This window comes from Lepidochelys kempii, chromosome 1 (assembly GCF_965140285.1).
Source record: "Lepidochelys kempii isolate rLepKem1 chromosome 1, rLepKem1.hap1, whole genome shotgun sequence".
Lineage (NCBI taxonomy): Eukaryota > Metazoa > Chordata > Testudines > Cheloniidae > Lepidochelys > Lepidochelys kempii.
The window spans coordinates 243817041-243843231 of NC_136380.1; the positions used below are offsets into that span (position 1 = coordinate 243817041).

Consider the following 26191-nt stretch of genomic DNA (forward strand, 5'->3'; position numbering starts at 1 on the left):
CCACCAACACCCAGGGCAGAGACTTTCCAAGAGACAGCCTTGGGGGTAGTGGGTGGGAAGCAGTCAACCATCAGCTTCCTGTCTGCTGTGCCCAGAAACACCCGGTTCTGGGAGGCCAGCTTGAGAAAAAACCCAAATCTCAGGCTGTGGAAGCCAGCAGCTGCCATGGCATTGGCTAGGGTCACCCATACCAGGGAGGAGTCTGTAAAACATGGGTCAGGCCTGGCCAAATTGGTGCTGTTGGCAGGGAAATCCTATTGGTTCTTGCTGTGAGAGGAATGAGGAATATTTCAACATCAGGAAGGTCCTCCCTTTGACTCTAAGGAGATCAGGACCGGGAGAGGGGTCAGAATCTTGGTCTCTCACTTCCTGTTGGCTGTGTTGCAGGCTTGAGCTGGTCAGGGGAAGGGGAGGGGCAATTCTGGCAGAAAATTATGACAAACAGATTCCCCTCTTTGTTTTTGTAAAAAAAAAATTGAGATGAAATTTTTGCTTTTCCATCAAAGTAATCAACCCCTGAAACACAATAATTTTTACCTGAAAACTGCTGGAAACAAACAAAAAATCCAGTTTCTGATTTCTCAGCAAAAAGCCCCAAAATTTCCAAGGCAAAGAGGGCACTTTCTGTGAAAATGTTGTTGTGTCGAAAACCTAGTTTTCCTTTGGAAAACAGTTTTGAAGGGAAATTTTTGAACAGCCCTATTTGCAGCCTCACTGCTCTGCGAGGGGTGCCAGTAATATTAATGATCACAGATGCAAACAACTTAAACATATGCTTCTTCTGCAAAGAGCAGAAAATCAGCACAGAATCTGTTGTGGCTTAATCAGCTGGTCACAGTTCTAAACAAGAAGTAACTGCGGGGGGAGGAGCGAGGCTGCTTGGCTGTCATTAAAATGGTGTGGATGGAAGGAGCAGGCTAATTGACTGAACAACAGCTTGGGCCATGTAATTAAATTAATTGTGACTCTACCTGTGACATTCATTTGTGTGGTTAGTAGTGCTCTGCCAAACAGGGGGAGGAGTGTGAAAATATCTTTCACAAACATTGCCACGGGTATTTTTGCTGTTTTGTTTCAGGCGATTTCATACCCCTGAAATTTTGTTTTTCTGTGAAATTTGAGGAGTCGGTTAATATTTCACATTGAAGGACGTGAAAACACAAAAGGTCGCTGCTGATCTCAATTTCAGCTTGCCACATTTGAAGCAGAGGTTGTGCATTTTCAGGGGGATTTTTTTGTTTTTAAGTGGAATTCTCCCAAAATTAAGGCTTTCAGAAACAGAGGTTTGATCCAGCACTCATTGGAGTGCATGGGAATGTGGGCACTGGATCACACCCCAGCAGGTACCCAAAGTTAGGCCCCTAATGGCTCACTGCTTAGCACTTTTGAAATTCAGGTCACTTATTTAGCTGCCATAGATTTAGGACCCTAACTTTTGATAAGTGCTTTTGAAAATCTCAGCTTGAGTTTACAATGTGTGCGAAGCAGGCTGCATGCAGAAACCCACCACTGCATCACATTTAAGTGCTCTGGCCTCGTTTTCAAGGCTCTGCAGAGCACAGCCCAACTCCTGCTTGTAGCTCTGATCTCATTAATTATAATTACATGGGGTTTACAGTGCCCCAAAGTGTGCTAGGCACTTTACAGAACAATTAATGTGACATGATGGAGAAGCTGAAAAGTACTCTGCTCTCATCAGGGAGCCAGTGTAGGGCTTGGAGCTCAGGAGTTGGTCTTTATGAAGACCTGTGTTCCTGAGGTAGTGCCTGTTGCATTTTGTACCAGTCGGAAGGTGTGCGATTACATTCCTAGACATGACTGCAGTAATCAAAGTGGAAAGCAACTAATGCATGGGTCACTCTGGCCCGGATGGTGTCTGATAAGAAGGGGTACAATCTCCTGGCCAGTCACATATGGAAGTGGGTGTTTTTTGCTGCCAAGGCTATTTGGGTATCGAGGAGCCTGAAAAATCCCCAAGGCTGCAGATCAGCACAAGCATTTGAGGGCAGACCCCCTTCAAAAGTGATGGATTTTGTGGAGTAATCATTGTTCAAAGTGCTCCTCTCTTCTAAGTAGCACTGCCTCAGCTCTGCCTCAGTTCAGTTTTAACCAGCTGCTGATTTTGGCTAGCCACTGAGGAAGCTGGGAGAGGGTGCTGTTCACATCTGATGTATAGGCGATATAGAGCTGGGTGTCACCTGCGGGCTACTCGCATTTCAGCCCACATGGCCTGTCCCAGCAGACTGCATTTTCCCCTCACTGATGCCCACTTTCTTCCACCTTCAGTTTCTGTCGCACAATCATCCTACAACGCTAGTGATGTGTGAAACTGGTGGGGTACACGGGGGCACTGCAATGTTACTGTCTATAGCAGTAGTCCGGGGGTAGTTGTGATGCCTCACTGATTCTTCCTCTCCTTGGCCTCTTGGTTGGGTTGAGTGTCCTATAAATCAGTTTTGGCAGGGTTCAAAAGTTTAGCCACCTCCAGGTGGAGATAAAACAATCTCCTCATTGCAAGCCAAGATGAAACCTCCAGTACAGTCCAATTTCTCTCCATCCCCACCCTAAATATAGAAAGTGTAACATATTGTCATGTAATCATCATTTCTTTAAGCGGTATGACTGTAGAAGCTTGGGAAGGAGCAAAGGGAGAATGGGGGTTATTTATTTTAGACATCAGCCTACATATAGCTTCTGTCTCTGAGCAAAAGAGTCAACATGGCTTTGGCTGATCCTTGGTTGCTCTAATTTGTTATGTCTCTAGGCAAAGCTAATTGTGCAGACAGCCCACCATAGAGTTTTTGGTGCTGCCTCTTCTGTGTAGTTTTGTAAATAGTCCTTTATTCCCTTTTATTTCCTGATGCATTTTCTACAATCTTTTTGCTCTAAAAAATGAGTAGTTTAAATACCAGGATTGGGTGGGTTGCTCTTTTGGATCGGGTTAGCAGATTGAGTGGGACAGAGTAATGATCTGATAATTCAACCTTTCTTTTCAAATGTCAGGAAATGGGCTTGTCAAGGTTCCTTCCCCACTCTGAACTCTAGGGTACAGATGTGGGGACCCGCATGAAAGACCCCCTAAGCTTATTCTTACCAGCTTAGGTTAAAAACTTCCTCAAGGTACAAACTTTGCCTTGTCCTTGAACTCTATGCTGCCACCACCCAAGCGTGTTAAACAAAGAACAGGGAACGAGCCCACATGGAGACGTCTTCCCCAAAATATCCCCCCAAGCCCTACACCCCCTTTCCTGGAGAAGGATTGGTTAAAAATCCTCACCAATTTGTCCAAACCCTTGATCTTAAGAACAATTAAAAATCAATCAGGATCTTAGAAGAAGAATTTTAATGAAAGAAAAGATAAAAGAATCACCTCTGTGAAATCAGGATGGTAAATAATTGACAGGGTAATCAGATTCAAAACATAGAGAATCCCTCTAGGCAAAACCTTAAGTTACAAAAAGACACAAAAAGAGAAATATACATTCCATTCAGCACAGCGTATTTTACCAGCCATTAAACAAAAGGAAATCTAACACATTTCTAGCTAGATTACTTACTAATTTAACAGCATTTCTGAGACTTCAATCCTGATCTGTTCCCGGCAAAAGCATCACGCAGACAGACAACCCTTTGTTTCCCCCCTCTCCTGATTTGAAAAGATCTTGTCTCCTCATTGGTCATTTTGGTCAGGTGCCAGCGAGGTTATCTTAGCTTCTTAACCCTTTACAAGTGAAAGGGTTTTGCCTCTGGCCTGGAGGGATTTTATAGCACTGTATACAGAAAGATGGTTACCCTTCCCTTTATATTTATGACAGGGCTATTCTGGCATTTGTGTCATGGGCTATTGAAAAGAGTCTCTTTTCCCTTGGAGTTTCTTGTGTCTCAAAGTATCAGCTGAGCCCTAGTTCTGAAGGGACAGTTAACAATTTATTGGAGAAAGGAATTACATTGATCAAAATTGGCCTTGTAGCATGCAGGAAAGTGGTTTGAGTCTCTATTCTGTGTAGGGTGGGTGGGAAGCAGAAGCTTTTGTGGCACCTCATTTATAGTATAAGAATTACAGTTATTTTCTTGTCCCTCCCATTCCCTTTTATCATCACCATACTTTTTCTACCTTCCTTGTTAGATTATACAGCAGAAGAAAATCTATCTATCTATTGTATTTAATAGGGTGCCAATCACTGTAGTTGCTAGGACCCAATAATACCACTTAACATGTTTGTGGTAGTTACATTATGTTCAAAGCACTTTGGAATCATTCGCTAATGAATACTCACAGCGAGGCAAATGTGTATTATTATCTCTCTAAACTGAGACTGAGAGGTTAAATGACTTGCCCCAGGCCAGCTGTAGCCACTAGACACTGTTGCCTCTTCACTGCATTATTTTGTATTCTAATACTTGCCCTATTATTTTTTGAATTTGCAAATGTTGTTGCCCCAACAAATCTCTCTGGAGGATTGTAAGGATGGTATCATTGAGTATAATACAAGCTCCTCTTAGTGGAGCAGGGTGCCAATGCATGGCTTATATCCTCTAGTTAGGGCCTCAGGTCAATGGGAATTTTCAGTGGGCTTTGGGTCAGGCTCTTCTGCCTTATGTTGAGGGCTTCAAAAGGACTTAAGTGGTGCAGAGGCCCATGCTGGCCCTCAGCTATATGGGTGAATTTCATCTGGAGAGACTACCAGTAGAAAATGACGATTAGATACATTCACACACCATATTGCACAACGAAAGAGACTCAAACCTCACAACAAAGTGCAGGAGGGTCTGCCGTGGCATGGGAAGCCATCTTCATGTTGTGACGCCTTTTGATCTGAGCAGTTAGCCAAATGCAGCATCTTGTGGGTTGTTCCAGTTAGCAGTAGAAATTGGTGATAGTCAGGTATTTCTTTGATGCAGTCCTGTTTATTTACCAAGTCCTGTTTCCATGAGCACAGGAAGAACCAAAGAGGAGAGACAGTGTCCTTTCTTACAAGGCCAAGACTTGTTCAGTGAGCACCCTGACCCAAAACCTCTCTCTTGGGTTCCTGGGGGCCACACCCTGTGCTTGCAGGCAGTGTCTGCTTGGCTTTCTTTCTGCTTCTCTCTGTCTCTCTCTGTGTCCTGTGTCTTCTGCTTCTTTTACACACACTCCCTTATCCCCAGAGGCCACTCAAGCCAATCTGCTGTCCTAAGCCAAACTTTTGCAGCAGGAACCCACTCCCCATCTACCCCCTGCAACTCTCCCCTGGCCTCCTCCAGCCCCTGGGGCCAGACCTTCAGCCCCCAGCAACCTTTCCCCTGGAGCTGCTCAGCTCAACTACAACAGGACCTGGGCTTCTCCTGCCCGGCCCTCTGCACCTCCAGCCCATCCCAGCCCTGCCCCTGCACTCCCCATCCCCAACCCTCACCCCCTGCCTGGCCCCCAGCACCCTCCGCACCTCCCACCTGACCCTGCACCTTTCCAGATGAGCTGTTCGCTGTTGGGTTTGTAGTATGGGGCAGCTGAGGAACAGGTGCGGAGAAGTTTACATGACTTGCTGAAGGCTACACAACGAGTCAGTCCGTGAGCATTCAGGAGGATGTGGCTCATAGTCCTATGACCCTATCCCACTGTTTTGGGCAAAGAGCAACTTCTCCTTCCATTTTCTCCTCAGAGGTACCAGCAGGAGCTTTGTCCAACTCACCGGTCCCATTTAATCTGAGATCAGCTGGGACTGAGAGTGTCATTCCTGCCCCTCCAACCCATGCAGTAAACGTGAGCAGCTATGGGGAAGATTGACAACACATCTGTGGAGTTGAATTCACCCTCCGGGGTGAAGCAGGCAGCCATTGAGGAATTCGAGCCAATTGGCCAAGGAGATGGGAACACCAAGAAGATGAAGGAGCTCCCAGACAGAGGTTCTTGGAAGGGCAAATTTGACTTCCTGCTGTCGTGCGTGGGCTACGCCATTGGGCTGGGCAATGTCTGGCGGTTCCCATATCTCTGTGGCAAGAATGGAGGAGGTGAGTGTAGAATGCTAAACACATTTTCCTTTATATCAGCCACAACCCAAGGGTCTAGTTAGTGTTTTGAAATTTGTCTGCACACTGACTGATTCTTTTCCCTCCTGTCCTGCCCTCAGTGTACCCACGATTCACCACATCAGATATACTGAGGCAGCATAAGCCAATTGCCAGCTGAGATCAGGAAGAAATCATAGTAATGCTTTGCATTTCCATACAGCAGTGCCTTTCACCCATGGATGGATCGTACGGGCATGAATGAGTTAAGCCTCACAACACAGCTGTGAGAGAAGTTAGTATTACTATCTCCATTTTACAGGTGAAGAAACTGAGGTACAGAGAGGTTGAGTGATTTAACAATGGTCACTGAGGAATTCTGTGGCACAGATGGAAATAGAGCCCTTCTCTTCATGTACCCAGTGTCTTGCTAAGTGCTATCACTTCTTACTCTTCAATTCCACTAAAATCCCTCTTTTCCTCACTGCCCCCTTGGCTAAATCCCTTGGCCTTACCTTGGTCATCTCTTAAAGTGTGTGAGAGTGGTGGTCTGATGGAAGCAGGGCACTGGACTAGGAATCAAAGGAACTGGACTCAATTCCCTGCTCAGCCACAGACTTCTGTGACTTTGGCAGGTCACATAATCCACGCTGTGCCTCCGTTCTGTCTCTATAAACTGGGGCTATTTGTACTAGCCTGGCTCACAGGGATAAAATCCATCAGTGATTGAGGCACTAAAATATTCCAGTGATGGTAGTCATAGAAGTACCTAGATAGCCTCGATTTTCTGTAGTCCTCTAATCCCTCCCCACCATTTTTTCAAAGCTCTGCTGCAAACATCACCTTCCTCTCTCACTGCTTCATCCATGTCACTCACTTTCTCCACTTGTCTCACTGGCTTCCCATCCCTTACCATGTCTAGGTCAAACTCCTTCTCCTCACCTCCAAAGCTACAAATAATCTCAGCTCCAGCTGTCACTAGGTTCACATTTCTTCCTACTTCCTTCCCCACCCTCTTCACTTCGCCCCACTCCATCATCATCTCCCAGTCTTGGTTTTCCCCCTCCAGTCATGCTACCCCCTATGCTTGAAAAACCTTCCCCTCCTAGGCCACCAGTCTTCTTTTCCCCGTCCTTTAAATTCCTCCTAAAAACTCACTTCCTCTCTGACCTGCTTGTCCTCCTCATGAGCAATCTCTCCCACGCCTTCCTTACTGTACTGTTGTCCCATGTCTGATATTGCCTGTGTCTGTTTCATCTAGTTTACATTTTGGGAAAAGAGACCTGTCCAACTGATCACAGGTGTCCTGACTCCCTGTCCCCTACACTAATCACTAGACAATGCTCTGCCCATGAAATTCCACCACAGCAGATTATCGAATCATAGAAATGTTGGGCTGGAAGGGACCACAAGAGGTCATCCAGTGCAGGGGTTCTCAACAGTTTTCTTTCGGAGGCCACTCCCAACATGCTATCAAAGTTTCGCGGCCCAGCTGTGCCACAACTGTTTTTCTGTATTTAAAAGCCAGGGCTAGCATCAAGAGGTAGCAAGCAGAGCAATTGCCCTGGGCCCCACACCACAGGGGAGACCACAAAGCTAAGTTGCTCAGGCTTTGGCTTCAGCCCCGGGTGGTGGGGCTTGGTGCCCCTGGCTGCAGTTCTGCACAGCGGGGATTTGGCTTTCTGCCCTGGACCCTAGAAAGTCTGCCACCAGGCATGCTTGGCGGACCCCCTGAAACCTGTCTGTGCCCCCCCCCCCCGCTCTCCAGATGGCCCCGGACGCCTGGTTGAGAACCACTGGTCTAGGGCAACCCTTTGCACCAAGGCAGGACCAAGTAAACCTAGACCATCGCTGACAGGTCTTTGTCTAACCTGTTCTTAAAAAACCTCCAAAGATGGGGATTCCACAACCTCCCCTGGAAGTCTATCCCAGTGCTTAACTACCCTTAAGTTAGAAAGTTCTTCCTAATAGCGTACCTTAGGTATCAGCTTTTACAGCTTCCTCTGAAGTATCAGGCACCGACTACTGTTGGCCACCAGGTGAGGTGGCCCAGTTTTCTATCCCTTCTGATATGACCGTTCCTGTTTTCTTATGTCAATTCATAAGGAATAACGGTTTTATGGTGAAGTACCGAGAGACAGGAGAGGTAGTTTTTATTGCTGGTTCTGCCACACTGGGGGTGCATGATCTCAGACAAGTCACGGCACCTCAGCATGGCTGTTGCTTCATAAATAAATTGGAGATGATAATATAGACCTCAGGGGTGATATGAAGCTAAAATAATTCCTCTCTGCAAAACATGCTGAGCCCCAAGGAGGGAAGTGCCAAGTGCTGCTGTGTAGTGTTACAAATCCAGCACTATATGATCTCTAACACAGCAGGGGCAGGGACACAGAGCAATCCAGCAGGATGTTCAGAAAATGCTGGATGAGTCTAGCAAATTTGCCAGTTGCCATAATAAACATTGCTCTCAGGAAATGTAAAATTGTGTGCTGTGCCTGCATACGCCATGCTGCTGGTCCATGCTGGCTGTTCATTGCCATCTACATCAGTCACTCCTCTGGTCCCCTTCCAGTCTGGCTACCAACAAGCAGCCTTTTCTGCAGCCTGCAACAATGAGCAGCAGTGGAGGCTGCTGACGTCTGCAAATAAGCAGGCAAAGGGACACCCAAAGCTCTGCTCGAAGCCAATTTAAAGCAGAGAGGAAGGATCAGTCAGCATCTGACTCAGAACTGGGTAGGCAACGCCTCCCGCACCTAGGCTGAGGCACCTTCACTGCTGAGCAGACAGTGGGTGGAACTCCAATGATATATCCGCACGTGCAGTGTTGAAAGCAAAGTTGTGTGGGCTGCTTCCATTACGCATGGGCAAATTGAACGGAATGACAATATTGTCGTTTCACTTACTGCTGTCATATCGGATCTATCCCCAGTCGATTTAATCTGGGTTCTAATCAGGGATATAGTGAGGGTGAGATTCATCCCAGGTAGACATACCCTTAGCACTGAATGTCGCTCAGTAGGTCCTCAAAATTGTCTGATGAGAAATTTAGACTGTGCATACCTGATAGTGAATGTTTCTTTACCTGCTAAAGACTGGCATTTGACCTTGATTGAGGCTACAAGCAAAAACATATTGGTGCTTTTATATCCTGGTAATTAATCAGTGGGCAGTGGTGGCCGTTTTATTTACTAATTATTAGTAGTATTTGTTTGTATCACATTAGTGCCTAGAGGCTCCAACTAAGATTGGGGCTGCATTGTAGCAGGTGCAGAACAAACCCGGTCCCTGTTCCAAACAGCTAAATCTAAATAGAGAAGGCAAATAAGGCAAGGAAGTAAGGAAAGATTATTTTCATCCCCCAGAGACTGACTTGCCCCAGATCACACTGGAACGGAACCCAGATCTCCCGAGTCCCATCCATTTGGTTTTGCGCTCAGAACTAAAAATGAGCACGCTGAATTTTACCAACATTTCTCCAAACCATTTCAGCCCAAGGTGTAATTTTCCTCTCAGAATGTTATAATAGGGTGGCCAATGATGCAACCCCAGAATACAGGACATCGCCTTGTTTGTCTCCACCCCTCCCTGGGTGATCCTGCCCCAGCCTGTGTGACCTCACACACTGCAGGGGCGGAGCAGCACACTCTGCACAATGGTGTCTTCTGTGAGTGATACCAATTTTATAACAGTACTGGACAGGAAACAAACCATACAAAAACTGGGTGGTCTGGCTGAAAACTAGACAAATGGCCTGCCTGTGTCATAAGCGCCTGATTATAGAGTCCTTTCTCAGCTGGTGGCCCCACCAGAGTGGCTATGTAATTAGAGAAAGGCTAGAGCTGTGGGGCTCAGATCAAGCCTTAGGTCTGAATTTGAATTTCCCCCCAATTAAAGGGGTTTTTGTATCTGCTGGTCTAGGTCAGCCCATCACAGAGAGAGGAATGGAAGCCCTGTAGGGCAGGGACCACTTGTTGTTACCTGTGTGTATAGCACCTAGCCCGACAGGGCCCCGATCACTGTTTTGTGCATGTCTAGGATCTACTACAATATGAATAAATACTAATAGCCTCAGAGATTGGATCTGACCTTTCCCAAAGTTCTTTGAAGGCTTGACTTTGATTTCTGGCTTGCGGGCATCCATTGCTAGCTAGAATGCTGTAGGGATGCTGATTGACACGTTTCTATGACAGTGCTGGATAATTTTTTTTTAGTCAAGATGTTGTTGAATATGAAAGCCGGCGCTTTTTGCCAGCTGGAAGTTCAAGCTCACAGCCATCAAGCTGCTTGCCCACAGCACACTGATTGTGTCCCCCTGCCACCTGCTGCCAACTTATGTTCCTGAGTCACTGCCCTAGACCCATGTAAAGGGACTTGAAGCCAACTTCCCACTATGGTGCTCAGCTGTTTCTCAGCTCCCGTTGGGCCTCAGCTGTTTACCCACTTAGTCAGCAGTCCTAACTGATGTGATGTGTCTTTGCAGGGCCATCCCTAGTGGTTTGGTGGAGCCCAATACTGTCAGAGATGGACCCAGCCACAATGATCCATGATTTCAGGATGTCCAGGCTTGATTATTGCAAACCCCTATACCTGAGACTGAATATGCAAATTCTGTGGGAAAAACCCCCCAGCTAATCCAGAATGCAGCAGCGCTCTGCTAAGTGACCCTGGGAGGCAGGAGTGTACCACTGCAGTGCCCCAGTCATGTCACTCCCACCTCACTAAACAGAGTGCCCGTTCAAAGTCATGGTGCAAATCTTCAGAGCTCAGGGGTTTGGGTCTGAGGTAGCTGAGCAACCACTGCTCTCTACACAATTAGGACCCTCTGTGACAGTATCCATCCTAAGGGCAATGGACATCTCTACAACCTGTGTTAGACCTGCGAAAGCTGGAGTCTGAGCTTTTCTCAACAGCCATCCCATGCCTGCAGAACTGCCTTCCTCGAGAAATCTGACTGACCTCAAATCTCACTGCCGGCGGGTCCCGCTGTAAGACCCAGCTGGTTTGCCCTAGCTTTCTACAACAATAAAACAATAGCTAACAAATAAACTAATGGCTCATGCCAAAGACTCCTGTCTGCTGTTGGCCTGGTTGGGAGAGAGAGAGAACAAATCGCCCATGAACTACCAGTTCCTGTTTGTTTTCTTGCCTTGGTCTCAGATATCACGTTGAAGAGAATGGTATAAATATCTAGACTGATATGTCAGATCGGCACATGGGTGCTGGGGTAGAGGGTGATGGAGATGTGAGAAGAAAGAAGTGACAGAGAAAGATACAGTCCAAATAGTAATTTAACAGCCACCACGGAACACCCTTGTCCACCATCAAACAGAGGGATCAAAGCTGGGGGTGGCATCTTAGCTTGAGAACTGGAGCTGGAACAGAGCATTGGGATTGCAACGTGAGCCCAGGGTTTTGTGCAGTAACTATGAGCTGAGCTTTACATTTCTTGTGGAGAAGAGGTGGCCAGGGCCCCAAAAAGTCTTGTGGTGATGAGACCTTGCAGAACCTGCTGCTAACAGCTGTTTGTTCTTCCAGGGGCCTTCTTGATTCCCTATTTTCTGACACTGGTGTTTGCTGGGATTCCTCTCTTCCTGCTGGAGACAGCTCTTGGCCAGTATACCTCTGTTGGTGGATTGGGGGTCTGGAAATTAGCGCCTATGTTCAAAGGTACTGTACTGTAAGTCCATGATGCTGATGCCCTATATCTAGCTTTAGAGCTGAAACCATTTACTGAAATGGGAAGCAAAACCTCAGGGACTGGGACATAAACCCTTGGGGAATGGGTGGTGAGTCTCTGGAGACTGTTACATCTGATCTATGGTATTTGTAGGGTCCCCTTCACCATGGTGTCTAGACATCAATAACACTCCAGCCCTCTGTTTGAATGACCTTCGATAGTGACAAAACGCTCAGGTAGACAACACTGCCTTGATGGAGGCAAATGACTGAATGGAGCCACCTGGCACATCGGGATTGTACTTAAAACGAGATGCAGTAAGTTGGCGGGGAGGACTGTGCTGCTCTGTACCAGCAGAACCCTGTTTACTGTACACTAAAAGGTTGGCTGTCTACCAGTTGGGCGTAAACCTGTTGTGTTTGCAGTAACAACATATGGGAGGCTACTGGTGAATTAGAATAATAAGTGTTTTTATTGGGAGACTAATTCAACTACAGGAGCAGGCAGAGACACAGCTGGTTCCCCCTCTTTGGTTTTCATAGAGCTCCACACATACAGTTCTGCTAGCAGGATACTGAAAGACACCACCATTCAATCTTTGAAACATGGGAGAGAGGCATGACGTCCGAACAAGCCTTCACTGGCTGATCAGTGAACTTGAGGCACGGTGCACTGTCACTTACTGATCTCTGTGAGACGATTCACTTTTCCTAGGTGTACAAACCTTCGTCTCTCCTCTGTGCTGTCACTTCTCAGCTTGCCATCCCCACTTCAGCACAGGAGGCTTGTATCCATCTGCTCAATACAACTCCATAGACTTTGGATGGCTTGTGTTGAACATGCTCTGTTTCTTCTCTCCTAGGAGTGGGCCTGGCTGCTGTGGTTCTCTCGTTCTGGCTGAATATCTATTACATTGTCATCATTGCCTGGGCACTGTACTATCTCTTCAACTCTTTCACTGCAGTGAGTTTCAGCCATTTCTATAAACCTTAATTGGCTCAGTGTAATTTTTGCAGTTCCTGTTTCTCTCATAAAATGTGGAGTTTAACATGTTACTTGCTGTCTGTGCCATGAAATATACAACATACAGCTTACAGATTGTGCAAAGGCTCGCTGAATGTTGCTGCTGGATCCGTTGCTGACACATTCTATGATATCAACTGTTCTGCATTGTTGTGTGCTGATATTTTTCTTTTAGGGGTTATGCTCCCTTTATAAATCTTAAAAATCTGTCCCTCTGCCCCACAGCCTTTCACATTCTCCTTTCTGTCTATCATAGTCAGAGAGCGCCAGTCACGGTAATAGCGATGTGTTTCAAAAATGGCTTCTTCATGAGATTGTCTCATTACCATGGGCTTGGTTGTGAACCTAATTAGACCCCATTTACACTGCTCCCGTTCCATTGATTCCAGTGGAAAAGCACTTAAACATGTGCTTACATCTATCCCCTAAGTATGACAGCATGTAAGCAAATGACTTCTAGCATAGGCTTCAGTCCCATTGACTGCAACGAGATGCTTTCCTGAATTGGGACCTTGTGCCAGTGTATACGAGGTCAGAATGGAGCCTCGAGTCTGAAGTACATTTCTTCACAACTGAACCATTCTTATCAATCTAATGACAGAGCAGAGCTCCCTTACCAATCCATAGACATAAAGATATCTAATTCCATGGGTCCTGTGGGGTTCTATTTCGTTTAGACACGCCTGCTAAAATGTTGTACATGTACCATAGTTCAGTCCAGCTTCAGTTTTTAGTTGATTATGTTTTCCAACATCTGTGAAGCCATTTGTCAAAATGTTCTTATTGCTTAGCACTCCCAAACCATGTGTGTGTAGTCTCCAGTGCCTTCTGAACACCTGCAGTACTTGTTGTTCTCTCTTAACCCCACACGAGCAAATTGTACAAGTGTCAGTTGTTGTGGTCCAGGTAGATCCCCTACATATTCCTGAACAAGACTTTACAACACAGGAGGGCAAACTATGGCCTGTGGGCCAGATCCGGCGGATCAGAGCTTTCAATCCAGCCCATGGGATTGCCAGCACCATGGCGCAGCTGGGCTAAGGCAGGCTCCCTGCCTGCCCTGGCCCCGTGCTGCTCCCAGAAGCTGCCGGCACCACATCCCTGCAGCCCCTGGGGGAAGGGGCAGGCAGAGGGCTCTGAGCACTGCCCTCACCCTCAGGCACCGCTTCCCACAGCTCCCATTGGCTGGGAACGGGGAACCATGGCCAATGAGAGCTTTGGGGGTGGTACCCACAGGCGAGGGCAGTGCGCGACAGAGCCGCCTGCCCCACCCCCAGAAGCCACTGCCAGACATGCTGGTCACTTCCCGACGCAGGGCCAAGGCTGGCAGGGAACCTGCCTTAGCCCCACTGCATGCCGCTGCCACCCCGGAGCTGATCAAGGTCAGCAGCGCCGGGCCGAAGCCTGCACTCTGAACCCATCCTGCACCCCACCCCCCTGCCCTGATTCCCCTAGCCCCTTGCCACACCCCTTCTGCACCCCAGCCCCCTGCCCTGAGCCCCCTCCTGCACCCCAAACCTCCTCCCACACCCCGCACTCCCTCCCGCACCCCAACCCCTGCCCCAGCCCTACATTCATGGCCCTGAATGGAATTTCCCTACCTAGATGTGGCCCTCGGGCCAAAAAATTTGCCCACCCCTGCTTTACAACCACAAAAGAAGAGTGTGCACCTGGAGAAGGCGTCCCAGCTTCCCTCCTGAGCCCACTGCGCCTTGGGACAGGGACTCTGGGAGTTCAGTCGGTGCTGCCTGTGCACCCAGGCAGTGCAGACATGACCAGGACAGCTGATGGTTTATGTGCCTGAATGCAGAAGATCGGAGATTTGATTCAAGGAATTATCAGAGCTATACCATCAGTTTCTTTAAATTAAGTGGAGATGGGTCTGAATCAACATCTCAGACTGGAGCATCCCCAAAATTTGGATCAAGGGAGCATTAAATCAGATCCCTGTCTGAATTTTGCAGCTCTAGAGTAAGATAAAGTGGGACAAAAAAATAAATTAAATAAATAAATACCACCCAATTTCCCACCCCTGCCACATCAGAAACTCCTTAATCACAGTCCTGCCCAGACATATTCCTCCCTGGGTTCGCTCCACTGAAGTGAATAGACCAGGGATGAATATGGTCAGCTGCCTCAGGCTCCCAAGGCTCTGGCTGTGGGGCTATAAAATAGCAGTGTAGATGTTTGGGTGCAGACTGGAGCTTGGGCCCTGAGACCCTCCTGCCTTGTGGGGTCTCAGAGCCCAGGTTCCAGCCCGAGCCCAAATATCCACACTGCTATTTTTAGCCGCACAGCCTGAGTGTCATGAACCTGACTCAACTGACTCAGGCTCTGAGACTCAGTGCTGCGGGTTTTTCATTGCAGTGTAGACATGCCCTGACGCACCAAGTCAGGAAAGCACATGCTAAATCAGCCATTATTTGTAATGGGACCTAAGTGGGTGTTTAAGTGCTGTGCTGAACAGGGAGGGACATGAGCACACACGGAAGTGCTTTGCTGAATTGGGGCCTTAGACCTGACTTTTCAAGTGCAACACAAATTGGCTTTTTAATTTTATAAATCAGGGCTGGGCAAACTTTTTGGCCCAAGGGTCACATTGGGGTTGCGAAAAGGTATGGAGGGCTGGGCAGGGAAGGCTGTGCCTCTGCAAACAGCCTGGCCCCTGCCCCCATCTGCCCCCTCCCACTGCCCGCCCCCTGACTGCCCCCCTCAGAACTGCCCACCCATCCAACCCCCCCTGCTCCTTGTCCCCTGATCGCCCTCTCCCAGGACCCCTCACCCCTAACTGCCCCCCCCGGGACTCCACCCCCTATACAACCTCCCCTGCTCCCTGTTCCCTGACCGCCCCTGCCCACCACCCCAAACCTCTGCCCCATCCAACCGCCCCCTGTTCCCTGACTGCCCCCTAGGACCTCCTGCCCCTTATCCAACACCTCCCTTCCCCCAGCCCTTACTATGCTGCTCAGAGCAGCAGGACAGGCTTATTGGAAAGCCTGGGAGGTGGGTGGGCGCAAGCCGCCCTGCCTGCACAGCAGTGTGGCTGCGGGGGAGAGGGGACAGTGGGGGAGGGGCTGGGGGCTAGCCTCCCCAGCCGGGAGCTCAGGGGCTGGGCAGGACGGTCCCGCGGGCTGGATGTGGCCCGCGGGCCATAGTTTGCCCACCTCTGGTATAAATCTAGGTACAAATAATATTTCAAACTCAAGCCATATGTTTATTTTTTGTTCAATAAAACCAAACCATTAGTTGCAGGTGAGGCTAACAAAAAGCTACAGTTACTATAAATATGATATCCCTCAACCAATGAACTTGATGATGAAATGATGAATGATGAAAAGCAACATGAGAGTGCCTGGTTTAATTAATAGCTATTAATCAGTGACAAGCAATTTTAAACATTTAAGCAATTAATGTCATTTTATTAAGGATTTGGTATTGCCCTAATCATAGCCTGATATTATTTCAAGGAATACTTTGTCTAATATTCTGGAAAGTGACTTGCACGTCTGGCTGCTGAGCTCCTGGCCTCTGACATTCAGACCCCTTTCAAGTGTCTCAAGATGTGTTCCCAAACATCTGGGCACCAAAAATCACTAACTAATCACCATTGCCATCGACTAATTCTACCAGGAAGATAAAGTGTGTGTGTGTGTCTGCGTGCACATATTTCATTTTAATATATCTGTATTTATCCAATCTCCAAAAAAGATACTTCTTTTTAAATTGCAGTGAACCTACTGTTCCTTATCCAGGAGTCATGTAGAGCAAAATGTGAATAAATCACTTTTCAATAGAGCAAAACCTCCTTCTGAAAGAAAGATAATTTTACAAGAAGTTTTGTGCCAGTATTCAGATGTATCACAAACATTCCGGACCATACACCTGCCTATATGCTGCACTAGGAACTATGAAGCCATTGATGTAAAATTGTTTTAATAGTATTAAGTTTATAAATAAGGTTTAATCTTTCATGTAAACTTTGATCTTTTGTGGTGATCAGGCATAAATATTTTACCTGTTCCTTGCCTTATATTGGCACAGGGTCATATGCCCAACAGCTCTCCTTCCATCATATCTTTGAGATGCCTACAGAGCCCTCTCCATCACATCTTCACATTCTCTGCAGTCTATCCAGCACATCCTTGCCTTCCCAAGCACGACCTCACATTTCTCACAGTTCCCCAGGTATGCCCTGGCATTCCCTCTACACTCCCCACTGGTGCACCCTCATGTTCCCAATGCACAGACATCCGTGCATCCTGGCATTCCTGACAGTCCCACTCGGGTGCTTCTGGCTGTTCCCCCCCAGGACATCTTTGTCTTCCTTACACTACATCACAGTGCCTATTCACATTCCTCACAGTTCCTCAGGTGCATCCTAGTGTTCTTCCCAGGTCCCCAGCACGCCCTCATGCTGCACATGGGCTCTGGCATGGTCCTCCTTTCCCTACAGTTGTCTGCCCAGTACATCCTCATATTCCCAACGTCCTTGTGATCCCCAACCTCTACAGCATGACCCTTGGGATCTCCACTCATGTTCTCCACAGTTCCCCTATCACATCCCTGAGCTCTCCTACCCCACTATGTCTACATGTTCCCCACAATCCCCCCAGCATGTCCTGATGCTCCCTGCAGTCCTCATATTCTATAGTCCCTTCCACCACCCAATACATTTTCATATTCCCTACATCACCCACATTCCCCACACCAATATGGCTTCCCAGTCCCACCCTCTACTTGGTACATCCTTGTACTGCTGCAACTCCTCTTTGCCATGCCCTCATGACTTCAGCTACCTCTCCCTGTGTTTCCATGTTCCCCCCACACACCTCAGATGTCTTCATGTTCCAACAAGAAAAGGAGTACTTGTGGCACCTTAGAGACTAACCAATTTATTTGAGCATAAGCTTTCATGAGCTACAGCTCACTTCATCGGATGCATTCAGTGAAGTGAGCTGTAGCTCACGAAAGCTTATGCTCAAATAAATTGGTTAGTCTCTAAGGTGCCACAAGTACTCCTTTTCTTTTTGCGAATACAGACTAACACGGCTGCTACTCTGAAACTTGTTCCAACAGTTACCCTGCCAACCTGGCCTCACATTCTAGTTTCTCCACCCACCCGGCCTTCTGTTTACACAACCCCCCAGAACATTCTTACATTCCTACCCTGCCCCCCACCCCGCCTCATGCTTCCACACCCCCTGCACACCCCCTACCCTCGAGAAAGTCCTCACATTCCCTCATCACAACCCACAGAATATCCTGTTGTTAGAATGTGACTTTTTAATTCAAATGGAGATGGGAGCAGCTTAACAAACAAATATGTTCTCAACCATAACAGGGCAATGACACAGGGATAAGTGACTGATGCAAGAGAGCATTTCGAGAACAGAACTGAGCCATGCTTCCCTAATTTTATCCTCTCCTTCCTCTTCCCATTAGGATCTGCCATGGCAAAGCTGTGGCAATGCCTGGAACACAGAGAGATGCTTTTCCAACTACTCCCTCAATGATACCACCAACCTGACCAGCGCTGTGACCGAGTTCTGGGAGTATGTCTCCAGCCTAAGTCAGGTTTCACCACTGCAGGGACCATCTCATCAATTCATGGGGGGTTCTTGTTCATCCATTTGAGAGTAGCTTTGAAAGTCTCTGTTGGAGACATGAAGTTGTTCATCAGACCATGCTGAATGAGTGCTCTCTGTCTCCAGAGGGGGCTAAATGTCCGGTTCATGTGCATTTAAACATTCAGACAGGGCAAGGAGGGTCAAAACACCTCTCATCATCCATCCTTCTTCCATCAGTCCCTCACACTATATCTCATAGTCTTGCTGACCTTCTTGCCTTTTGCTGATGTTTGGGCTCACACCCACCTTTTGTGCCCTCTGCCCGCATCTGGGCTCACCCTAATCCTTCGTTCCTTCTGTCTGTGTCTGAAATCTCTCAGTCTCTGTAGATTATACTTTTTTCTAATTCCATGTCTTTTGTCTGCAGGAGGAACATGCACCAGATTTCTGGTGGCCTGGGGGAGCCAGGTAACATCCGCTGGCCCCTAGCTGGCACTCTCGCTTTAGCATGGGTTCTGGTCTATTTCTCCATCTGGAAAGGAGTAGAGTGGACTGGAAAGGTACTTTGTAATAATCAAGCAATACAGTGTTGCCTTTTATTACTGTACTCATCTCTCATGTTGAAACGTCCTCCAGATTCAATTTTGAGTGCCTGTAATTAGGGTTTACTGTGTTTCAAGGAGGAATTGGAGTGTGTGCCATTAAATTCTTTACCTTTCACAGTGGTAAAAATTGCAGGAGTTGCGGAATTCTAATCATAGAGAATACTTCTTAACCGTAGAATCTCCAGGCTGAGTACTGAACTTTCAGACTTTTGGAACAATTTAAGCCAAGCTTTGAAAAAAGGACTTTCAAAGCCCAACTTGAAACACCTAAAGGGGCCTGGGCCCCACCCTAAGCACCCACTCTCTGAAACTCAGGTCATTTTAGGGGATTAGAAATTGAGCATCCAGAATCACTGGTCTCTTTTCACCTCATACGTTGGGTTTTAAGGATGGCCCTCGAAACAGAAACATATTGCTATTTCCTAGTGTATAACATTACAGACCAGCACCATAAAAAAGAAACATCTGAGAAATTGAATAGTTTGGTAAAATGGTGCTCCTGGGATATATTATCTAGGATGTAACTTGGAGTGATGGGATGACATTAAGAAAAGAGTAATCTAGACTGAATGTCAAAAAAAAATTCTTCACAGTAAACTTTCTTAGGTTGTGAATTAGTCTCCCAAGAAAAGTGGGGGAAGCACCTTCAGGCAAACTAGCATTACTTGAATCATTTAAATAAAACAGTTATTCACGTAGCTGGAGTTGCATCACTTAGGTCGACTTAACCCTGTAGTGTAGACCTGCCCTTAGAGCCCGGTTCACTTCTTACTTACATCAGTGGAAATCAGGAGTAAACCCACTGAAGCGAGGAGAATCAAGTCACTGTTGTAGCTCTGACTGTGAGTGCCTCACTACACAACTAATGTCTCCCTTTCTGTCTCTCTCAGGTGGTGTATTTCTCAGCCACCTACCCTTACTTCATGTTAATTATTCTTTTCTTCCGTGGAGTCACTCTACCGGGAGCCAAGGAGGGAATTCTCTTTTACATCACACCAGACTTCAGCAAACTCTCTAAGTCTGAGGTGGGTCCCGCAATGTTTAAAGCTTTTGCACTGCTGTATTCAAGTTCCTTGGCACTTTGAACATTTTAAGTTTCTCTAATAACAAAAAAAAAACCTCCCCATCTTAGAGTCTTAGAATCCCAGTTGCCAGAGTCTTCACAGTCAGAGACAAAACTGGGCCAGATCCACAACTGGTGTAGATCAGCCGTGCTCCATTGAAATCCTGTAGTATTATCAAAGGAGTGATGCTGATTTACACCGACTGCAGACGTGACCCTCCAACATGCGGATGCTCCATTCCACTGATTATTCTAGGGGCAGCTGTTTGGGTTGGATAGTGCAGTCCCAGGTAGAGGAGGCAATGGAACCCTATATTACCCATACCTGCAATGCTAGATGTAGCTACGAGTTCAGCATCAGACATAGCTGTTATTTTAGGTGGAAGTGTTTAAATGGCAAGTGATAGCCATATACTGTTTGCCTTACTCAGTGGGAAGCCCAGTGAAGTAGAGATGCTTGAGAAGGCAAGTTTCTCTCTGTGATAGAGTAACAACTCCTTCGAGGTCTGTGAGGTTGCTGGCCATGCACAAGTGGTGACAACTGAATAGTCCTGTTTGTGTAGAGCTCCCAGTGATCCTTCTTTGTAGGAACCACTGCACTGTAACAGTATTGCCAACCCATGAGTAAGGCTCCCCTCAGAAAAATTACAAGATTGGTTTAAACATCATGCCATAAATATATAAAAAAACACCTTCTGTGTTCTTTTTATTAGCCCCCTGGGTTTGGGGCCTTTAAGTTACACAGGGGCCACATTTTCCAGCTTTTCTCTGCAACTATGCAGGCTAGAAACTACAACTTCTAAACAGTGAAAGCTGAGATTCTCATGTAATCCGCTGACTTCAGGAGCTGGGGCTTTAAGAAGACACACCAGCTATGGTGAGACTTGTGATAAAAGGCAACTGTTGACACTCCTGCTCTAAGTACAGATGTTCCGGAGACCCCTTCCCTTCCCCTTGCATTGTGAGGTGGAGAAAATGATTCAGAATAATAAGACACAATCTCAGCCCCCCCCCCCCCCCAGTCTGTGCCCATTTCTGGAACCAAAACCTGAACCAAAGTGTAACCCTTCTGCCCGTCAGAGTTGGCAGCAACAAGGGCCGGGTTCAATATCTAGGGGTTCCATTCCAATAACACAATGCAAACCGGCTCGAGCCCCCACCCAGTGACCTGGGACAAATATATACCACCCCCGCTGGGCGCCTCCAAGAGGCGATACTTCCCCTCTCGCAAGCACATAGTCTGAGTGTAGCAAAAGCCTTTTAATAACAGAGAGAAACAATGTGGCATTATGTTGGGGAAACACCCCCAACAGGATTCATAACACAACCCATGAGCAAAAACCCACCCCAAGCAAATTGGGGCGTGTCCTTTCCCTTTGGTTCTTGAGTCCAGCAATCCAAAATCACCCAAAGTCCCAAAAGTCCAATGCCCCAAAAGTCTCTGTCCCTGGTCAGGGCAGCCCCAGAGTTCGAAAGTTTATCGGCGGAGCTTTACCTCCCAATCTGGGTGGAAATGGGACAGGGGTAAGAGGCACCTTACGTGATCTGAAGCTGACCGCCCCATAGCTCCATAGCGGCGCTCCGCTCCGCCAGCCGCCCCACGAACTCCTTCGCTCAGCTGCGCTCCGCCAGCCGCCCCACGAACTCCTTCACTCAGCTGCGCTCCGCTCCGCCAGCCGCCCCACGAACTCCTTCACTCAGCTCCACGGCCCACAAGCAGCTCCTGCCATCCACACACTGCTCCGCGTCGAACTGCTTCACCAGCCGTCCCGCAAATTGCTCCACAATATATCTTCAGGCTCCCCCACTACTTAACACAACACTCAGTGATTTCAGCTCTTAGGTGAATTCAGCTTATAGTAGGGGAGCCCCAGTGCTGGTGCACTGTCAGCCCAAAGTGAGCTCAGCAGCCTATAACTAGACTTCTAATGAAATCAAAATTAGCTCTGATATTCCACAGTGGAGAGAGGAGGAAGTGCAATCAGCATGTAAGGCCCTCACCAAGGGGCCCATGCCACCAAGTATTAATACTTGTCCCCAGCCTCTCTCCATTCACACAGTTTTGGAACCCATGACCCTTGCCTAGCGAGTGCTACTTAGTTGATGGTGAATCCCTCCATCATAACAAAAGGCCACGTACAGTTCCAAGCACAGTTCCCATAATCAGGGTAATAGCAATTTATTCTTCCTGCCCCAATAACAGAGACACTGGGGATCCCACAGCAGCCAAAGTGACCATTTGGGCAGCTATGGTCTCATTCTAGGCGTGGTGGGTGTGCCTATGCAAATGAGATCGGCCCCTGAAGTTCTTTTCCACAACTTGCCACACCTCACCACCAGATGTCAGGGTGGAGCTCATCCTGACACTGCTTACAAAAGTATTGTAAGGATTCTGGGATGTTCATTTAGAGCCAGGTTGCAGCTGGCTCTTGATGTGTTTGCAAGTTGGGGAAGGCACAAGAAGATCTCCCTTTCTTGTGGCTGATGAAAAGTGCTATATGAGAGCTAGGTATTATTACTGTGCATCTCCCAAGCACAGAGACTGCTCTCTGCTAGAACCCTCTGGGACATTAGCAACCCCAAAAAGAGCAAGGAGAAGCAAAGGCTGTCCCCCCCACCTCCTCCCCTAACCTGTATTGCTAGCTTGCTTTGGAGGGGTGTGCTCGTTTCTTCTTCCCATATGGAGGTGCATTCCCCCGAGTACAAGAGGCATTATGCTTCTGTAACACCTACAGATCCTGGTGGGCTGGATCGAACCTGCGGCCTCTGGAGCTTAGTGCATGAGACCTTACTGCATCTGCTAAAACCTAACTGGCTCTTACCTAAGGCTGTCGAGCAAACACATTAATCTCTCTCTTTCTAAGTGGTCTCAGTGCCAGGAGGTGTGTGGGTTATACTTCCATGAGGTAACATGTCTCCCTGAGCTCCACTTGGGAATCCTACCCCCATACAACACAGGCTAGTGTCTTAAAGCACAATCTGGCCCTTAACAGTTTTCTTCCATTACTGTTCATCTCCACCTGTCTCTGTACTTCTGAGTTCAGGCTGACTCTGGAAGTGCTAAAATAGGGGGAGAAGAGCTGTTCTCCTGGCATTTCTGGGAGCGGGAAGTAGTGGAAATCAAGTGTGAAGGCCTGTTCTCGTGAGATTTCCAGTCCTGCTGTGCTGGCCCCAGAAGCTCTGGTTAGTTTGGATAAGCAGCCAACTTTGTAGGTGTTTATGTGAAAGGAACCCAAATTTAAAATCATTTGAGGTTCTCTCCTCAGTAGTGACAGACAAGAGCAGAGCCTGCGTTGCAGAGATTAGACTGGGATTTAGTTGCAGAGTTTAGATCAGAGTTTAGTGCTAAGAGCGAGATGGGGCGGGAACATGCTAATTAGGGCCCATCTCCAGCACTGATTTTTATTCCTGCTAGCTGCTGCAGGAGCTGTGCAAGCAACCTGGGAGTCTCACTGCAGCAGGCTCTTCTGTCCTAGCTAAACAGCATAGGAGTCAATACTGCACATCCCGAAGGGAGTCGTAGGCCTGTTGATAGGGACATTGACGTTCATCTCTGGAGTATGTCACTGTAGTCTCTTACCTAAAGCTTCATCAAAATCAATATTTCGACTTTTCTACCTGCCATACTTCCCCTGTTACCTGCTTTAAACACGATAAAATATTGTTCAAAGAAGATCTAGAGAGCTAGGTGGACAGACTGGATTATGCAGAATGTGCCTGACAGTGCTATGGAATACTGAGTCCTGGCCTGTTCTTCCTTCGCAGGTCTGGATGGATGCAGCCACACAGATCTTTTTCTCCTATGGACTGGGGTTGGGATCTCTGATTGCCCTGGGAAGCTATAACTCCTTCCATAACAATGTATACAAGTCAGTATTCTTCAAATACCTCTACAAGCAGAAAGACTCACAGAGGCAAACTGTGAACCCCTGTGTGACATTGGTAAGCGTTTAGTCACAGGGGTATTCCCATTGCAGTCACCGAGACTACTCCTGTGAGTAACTACTCACCAGTGTAAGGGGTTCACAATCTGGGCCATAGTACCTGATGTTGTACGGTCTGTAATTCACCAGCATGCAACCCAGGCCTCACCACCGGTCTTCATATCTGAATGTCTTCTGGCCACATCACCAAGGACATCACCAAGTTACCCACCCCACTTCTGACCTTCACCTCTCACTGTCATCTGTCCACAGCATGGTAACTTGCCTCCTCAGGCCTCATTTTCACCCTCACCTCATCCCCTAACTCTAATCCTGTTCTGATTAGCTGACTTGACCAGAAATGCAGAAGGTTTTCTCCCATCTGTGTTTGCTTTTCCAGAGACTCAATCATTGTCTGCTGTATAAATTCCACCACCAGCATATTTGCAGGATTTGTCATTTTCTCCATTGTTGGCTTCATGGGTCACATTACCAAGAAGTCAATCGCTGAACTTGCATCGTCAGGTAAGCAGACATTGCATGTGTAGTGTTCAGACTAGAAATGTGATCCAGTGGGTGGGCCACTGGCATGGGGGTCAGGAAAGATGTGTTTTATTTCCAACTCTGTTACTGATCTATTATGTCACTTTGGACAAGTCACTTCACCTCTCTAGCCTCTGTTTCTCCCCCTACCCTAACAACACTGCAAACTCGTACCCTTTGTAATTCCATTGAAGCTCAATGGAGTTACAGTGGTGTAAATGAGAGGAGAATAAGGCCAGTTTTGGAGGAGAATTTTTATATATCGTGCACAACTAATTTTATTAAACTTACAAGACCAGAGCCCCACTGCCCTCAATGCAGCAATGCCAGTTTTCACGACAGACGATCTGGCCCATGAAGTGAGTGAAAATGACCTCCAAAAAGAAAACAGGTTCCAAATTTTCAGAATGTAATATATAGTGAATAGCATTTTGTGAATCAGCATGGTTCTCACTGAGCTTTCCTGACTGGGGCGCAAGTGTGTAATTCAATTTCCTGAGATGGTACAGAGTTGTAGGACTGGATGGCTCAGGAGACTGGGAACGAGCCATTTGGCAAATTCTTTGTCAAGCTGAACAGATGTGAGGAATGGCCTGGGTCCCAGAGGAATTTGGGAAGCTTATTCCTGATAGACTCAGGTGCTCTTTCCACTCAGGTTCCCAACACAGGAAATTCTGAGGTTTGTTGTTGTTCTACACCTAGATTGTCTATTGTTCAGGACTGGTGCACTTAAGGAGGCTCTTTACGGGTATAGCCCTTTGTTAGAGCTTTCCCACGGAGTAGCTAAGCTCTGATACGATCAGTATTCTTACAAGAGCTGGCTGAAGCTCAACGTTTCCTTTTTGTGGGAAATTCTGACATTTTTGTTCTGAATTCCATTTTCAACCTTATCAAAGAGGTGAGTTTTTTTCAATTTTTTCCCCCAGACTAAATTTCTTTGCAATTGACATGTTCCCCCAGAAAGTTTCAATTTTGACGAAATGGCATTTTGGGACCGAAAAAAATCCTGTTGGAAAATGTTTGATCAACTCTCATTCTCAGTGTATATGTCAGTAACAAAGTATACGCATTTCCAGGAAAACGTTTGATCCCCCAGTCTGTTCCTGCATCATTGATGATGGTAACAAAATGGCATTGTTGTTTAAATGGGGGAAAAGATGAATGGATTGTCAAGTCCCTCACCCCTCCTTTGTGCAGCACAGACCAAGGGGGCAGATTTTCATGGAGCCCATATTAAAATATTGGCAAGTTTTTGCTGTTGCCATCGCTCGGTTTAATAGTCATACTGAGCTCTGACATGCCTCATTGTTAAAGCTCTTTAGAAACGTAAATTATTCAATATGTTTTCATTCTGGTAGGTCCAGGACTGGCTTTCCTTGCCTACCCACAGGTTGTCACGCAGCTGCCCATGTCCCCTCTCTGGTCGATTCTCTTCTTCTCCATGTTAATGATGTTAGGCCTCGACAGCCAGGTGAGACAACACACCGGGGAAAGTGGGCAAGAAGCAAAGCTGTGGTTAGATAAGAACCACCCCAGATGATAGTTGTCTGTCCTCTTCTGTCAGTCCTGTACAGTATTCCCTCTAATTTTTTCTATCCATGTGCAGAATGAATTTTGTTATGTGCACCATATCAAGGTAATGTGCAGATGTGCGCCACCAGAAGAAACCAAAAATCTAGATATAATATATATTTTTAAAAAGTTACCACAGGGATAATTACTCCAGCCAGGACAAGTTAAGCATTTTAGAACTCACTACTCAAAGAATTAAATTTAAGCGTAAGAGAGAAATAAAAATTGTG

General features: G+C 47.1%; 1 protein-coding gene across 1 annotated transcript in view; it reads left to right on the forward strand.

Moving 5' to 3' along the window:
• The first annotated feature begins 5750 nt into the window (after window positions 1-5750).
• Window positions 5751-26191, forward strand: part of LOC140901703 (sodium- and chloride-dependent GABA transporter 1) — a 33798-nt gene continuing 13357 nt past the window's right edge. Inside the window, exons 1-9 of the mRNA XM_073321001.1 lie at window positions 5751-5988; window positions 11524-11655; window positions 12528-12628; window positions 18131-18240; window positions 18683-18815; window positions 19751-19885; window positions 23689-23792; window positions 24247-24371; window positions 25748-25860. Of these exons, the coding sequence (XP_073177102.1) occupies window positions 5751-5988; window positions 11524-11655; window positions 12528-12628; window positions 18131-18240; window positions 18683-18815; window positions 19751-19885; window positions 23689-23792; window positions 24247-24371; window positions 25748-25860 (1191 nt within the window). The remainder of the gene's footprint in view (window positions 5989-11523; window positions 11656-12527; window positions 12629-18130; window positions 18241-18682; window positions 18816-19750; window positions 19886-23688; window positions 23793-24246; window positions 24372-25747; window positions 25861-26191) is intronic.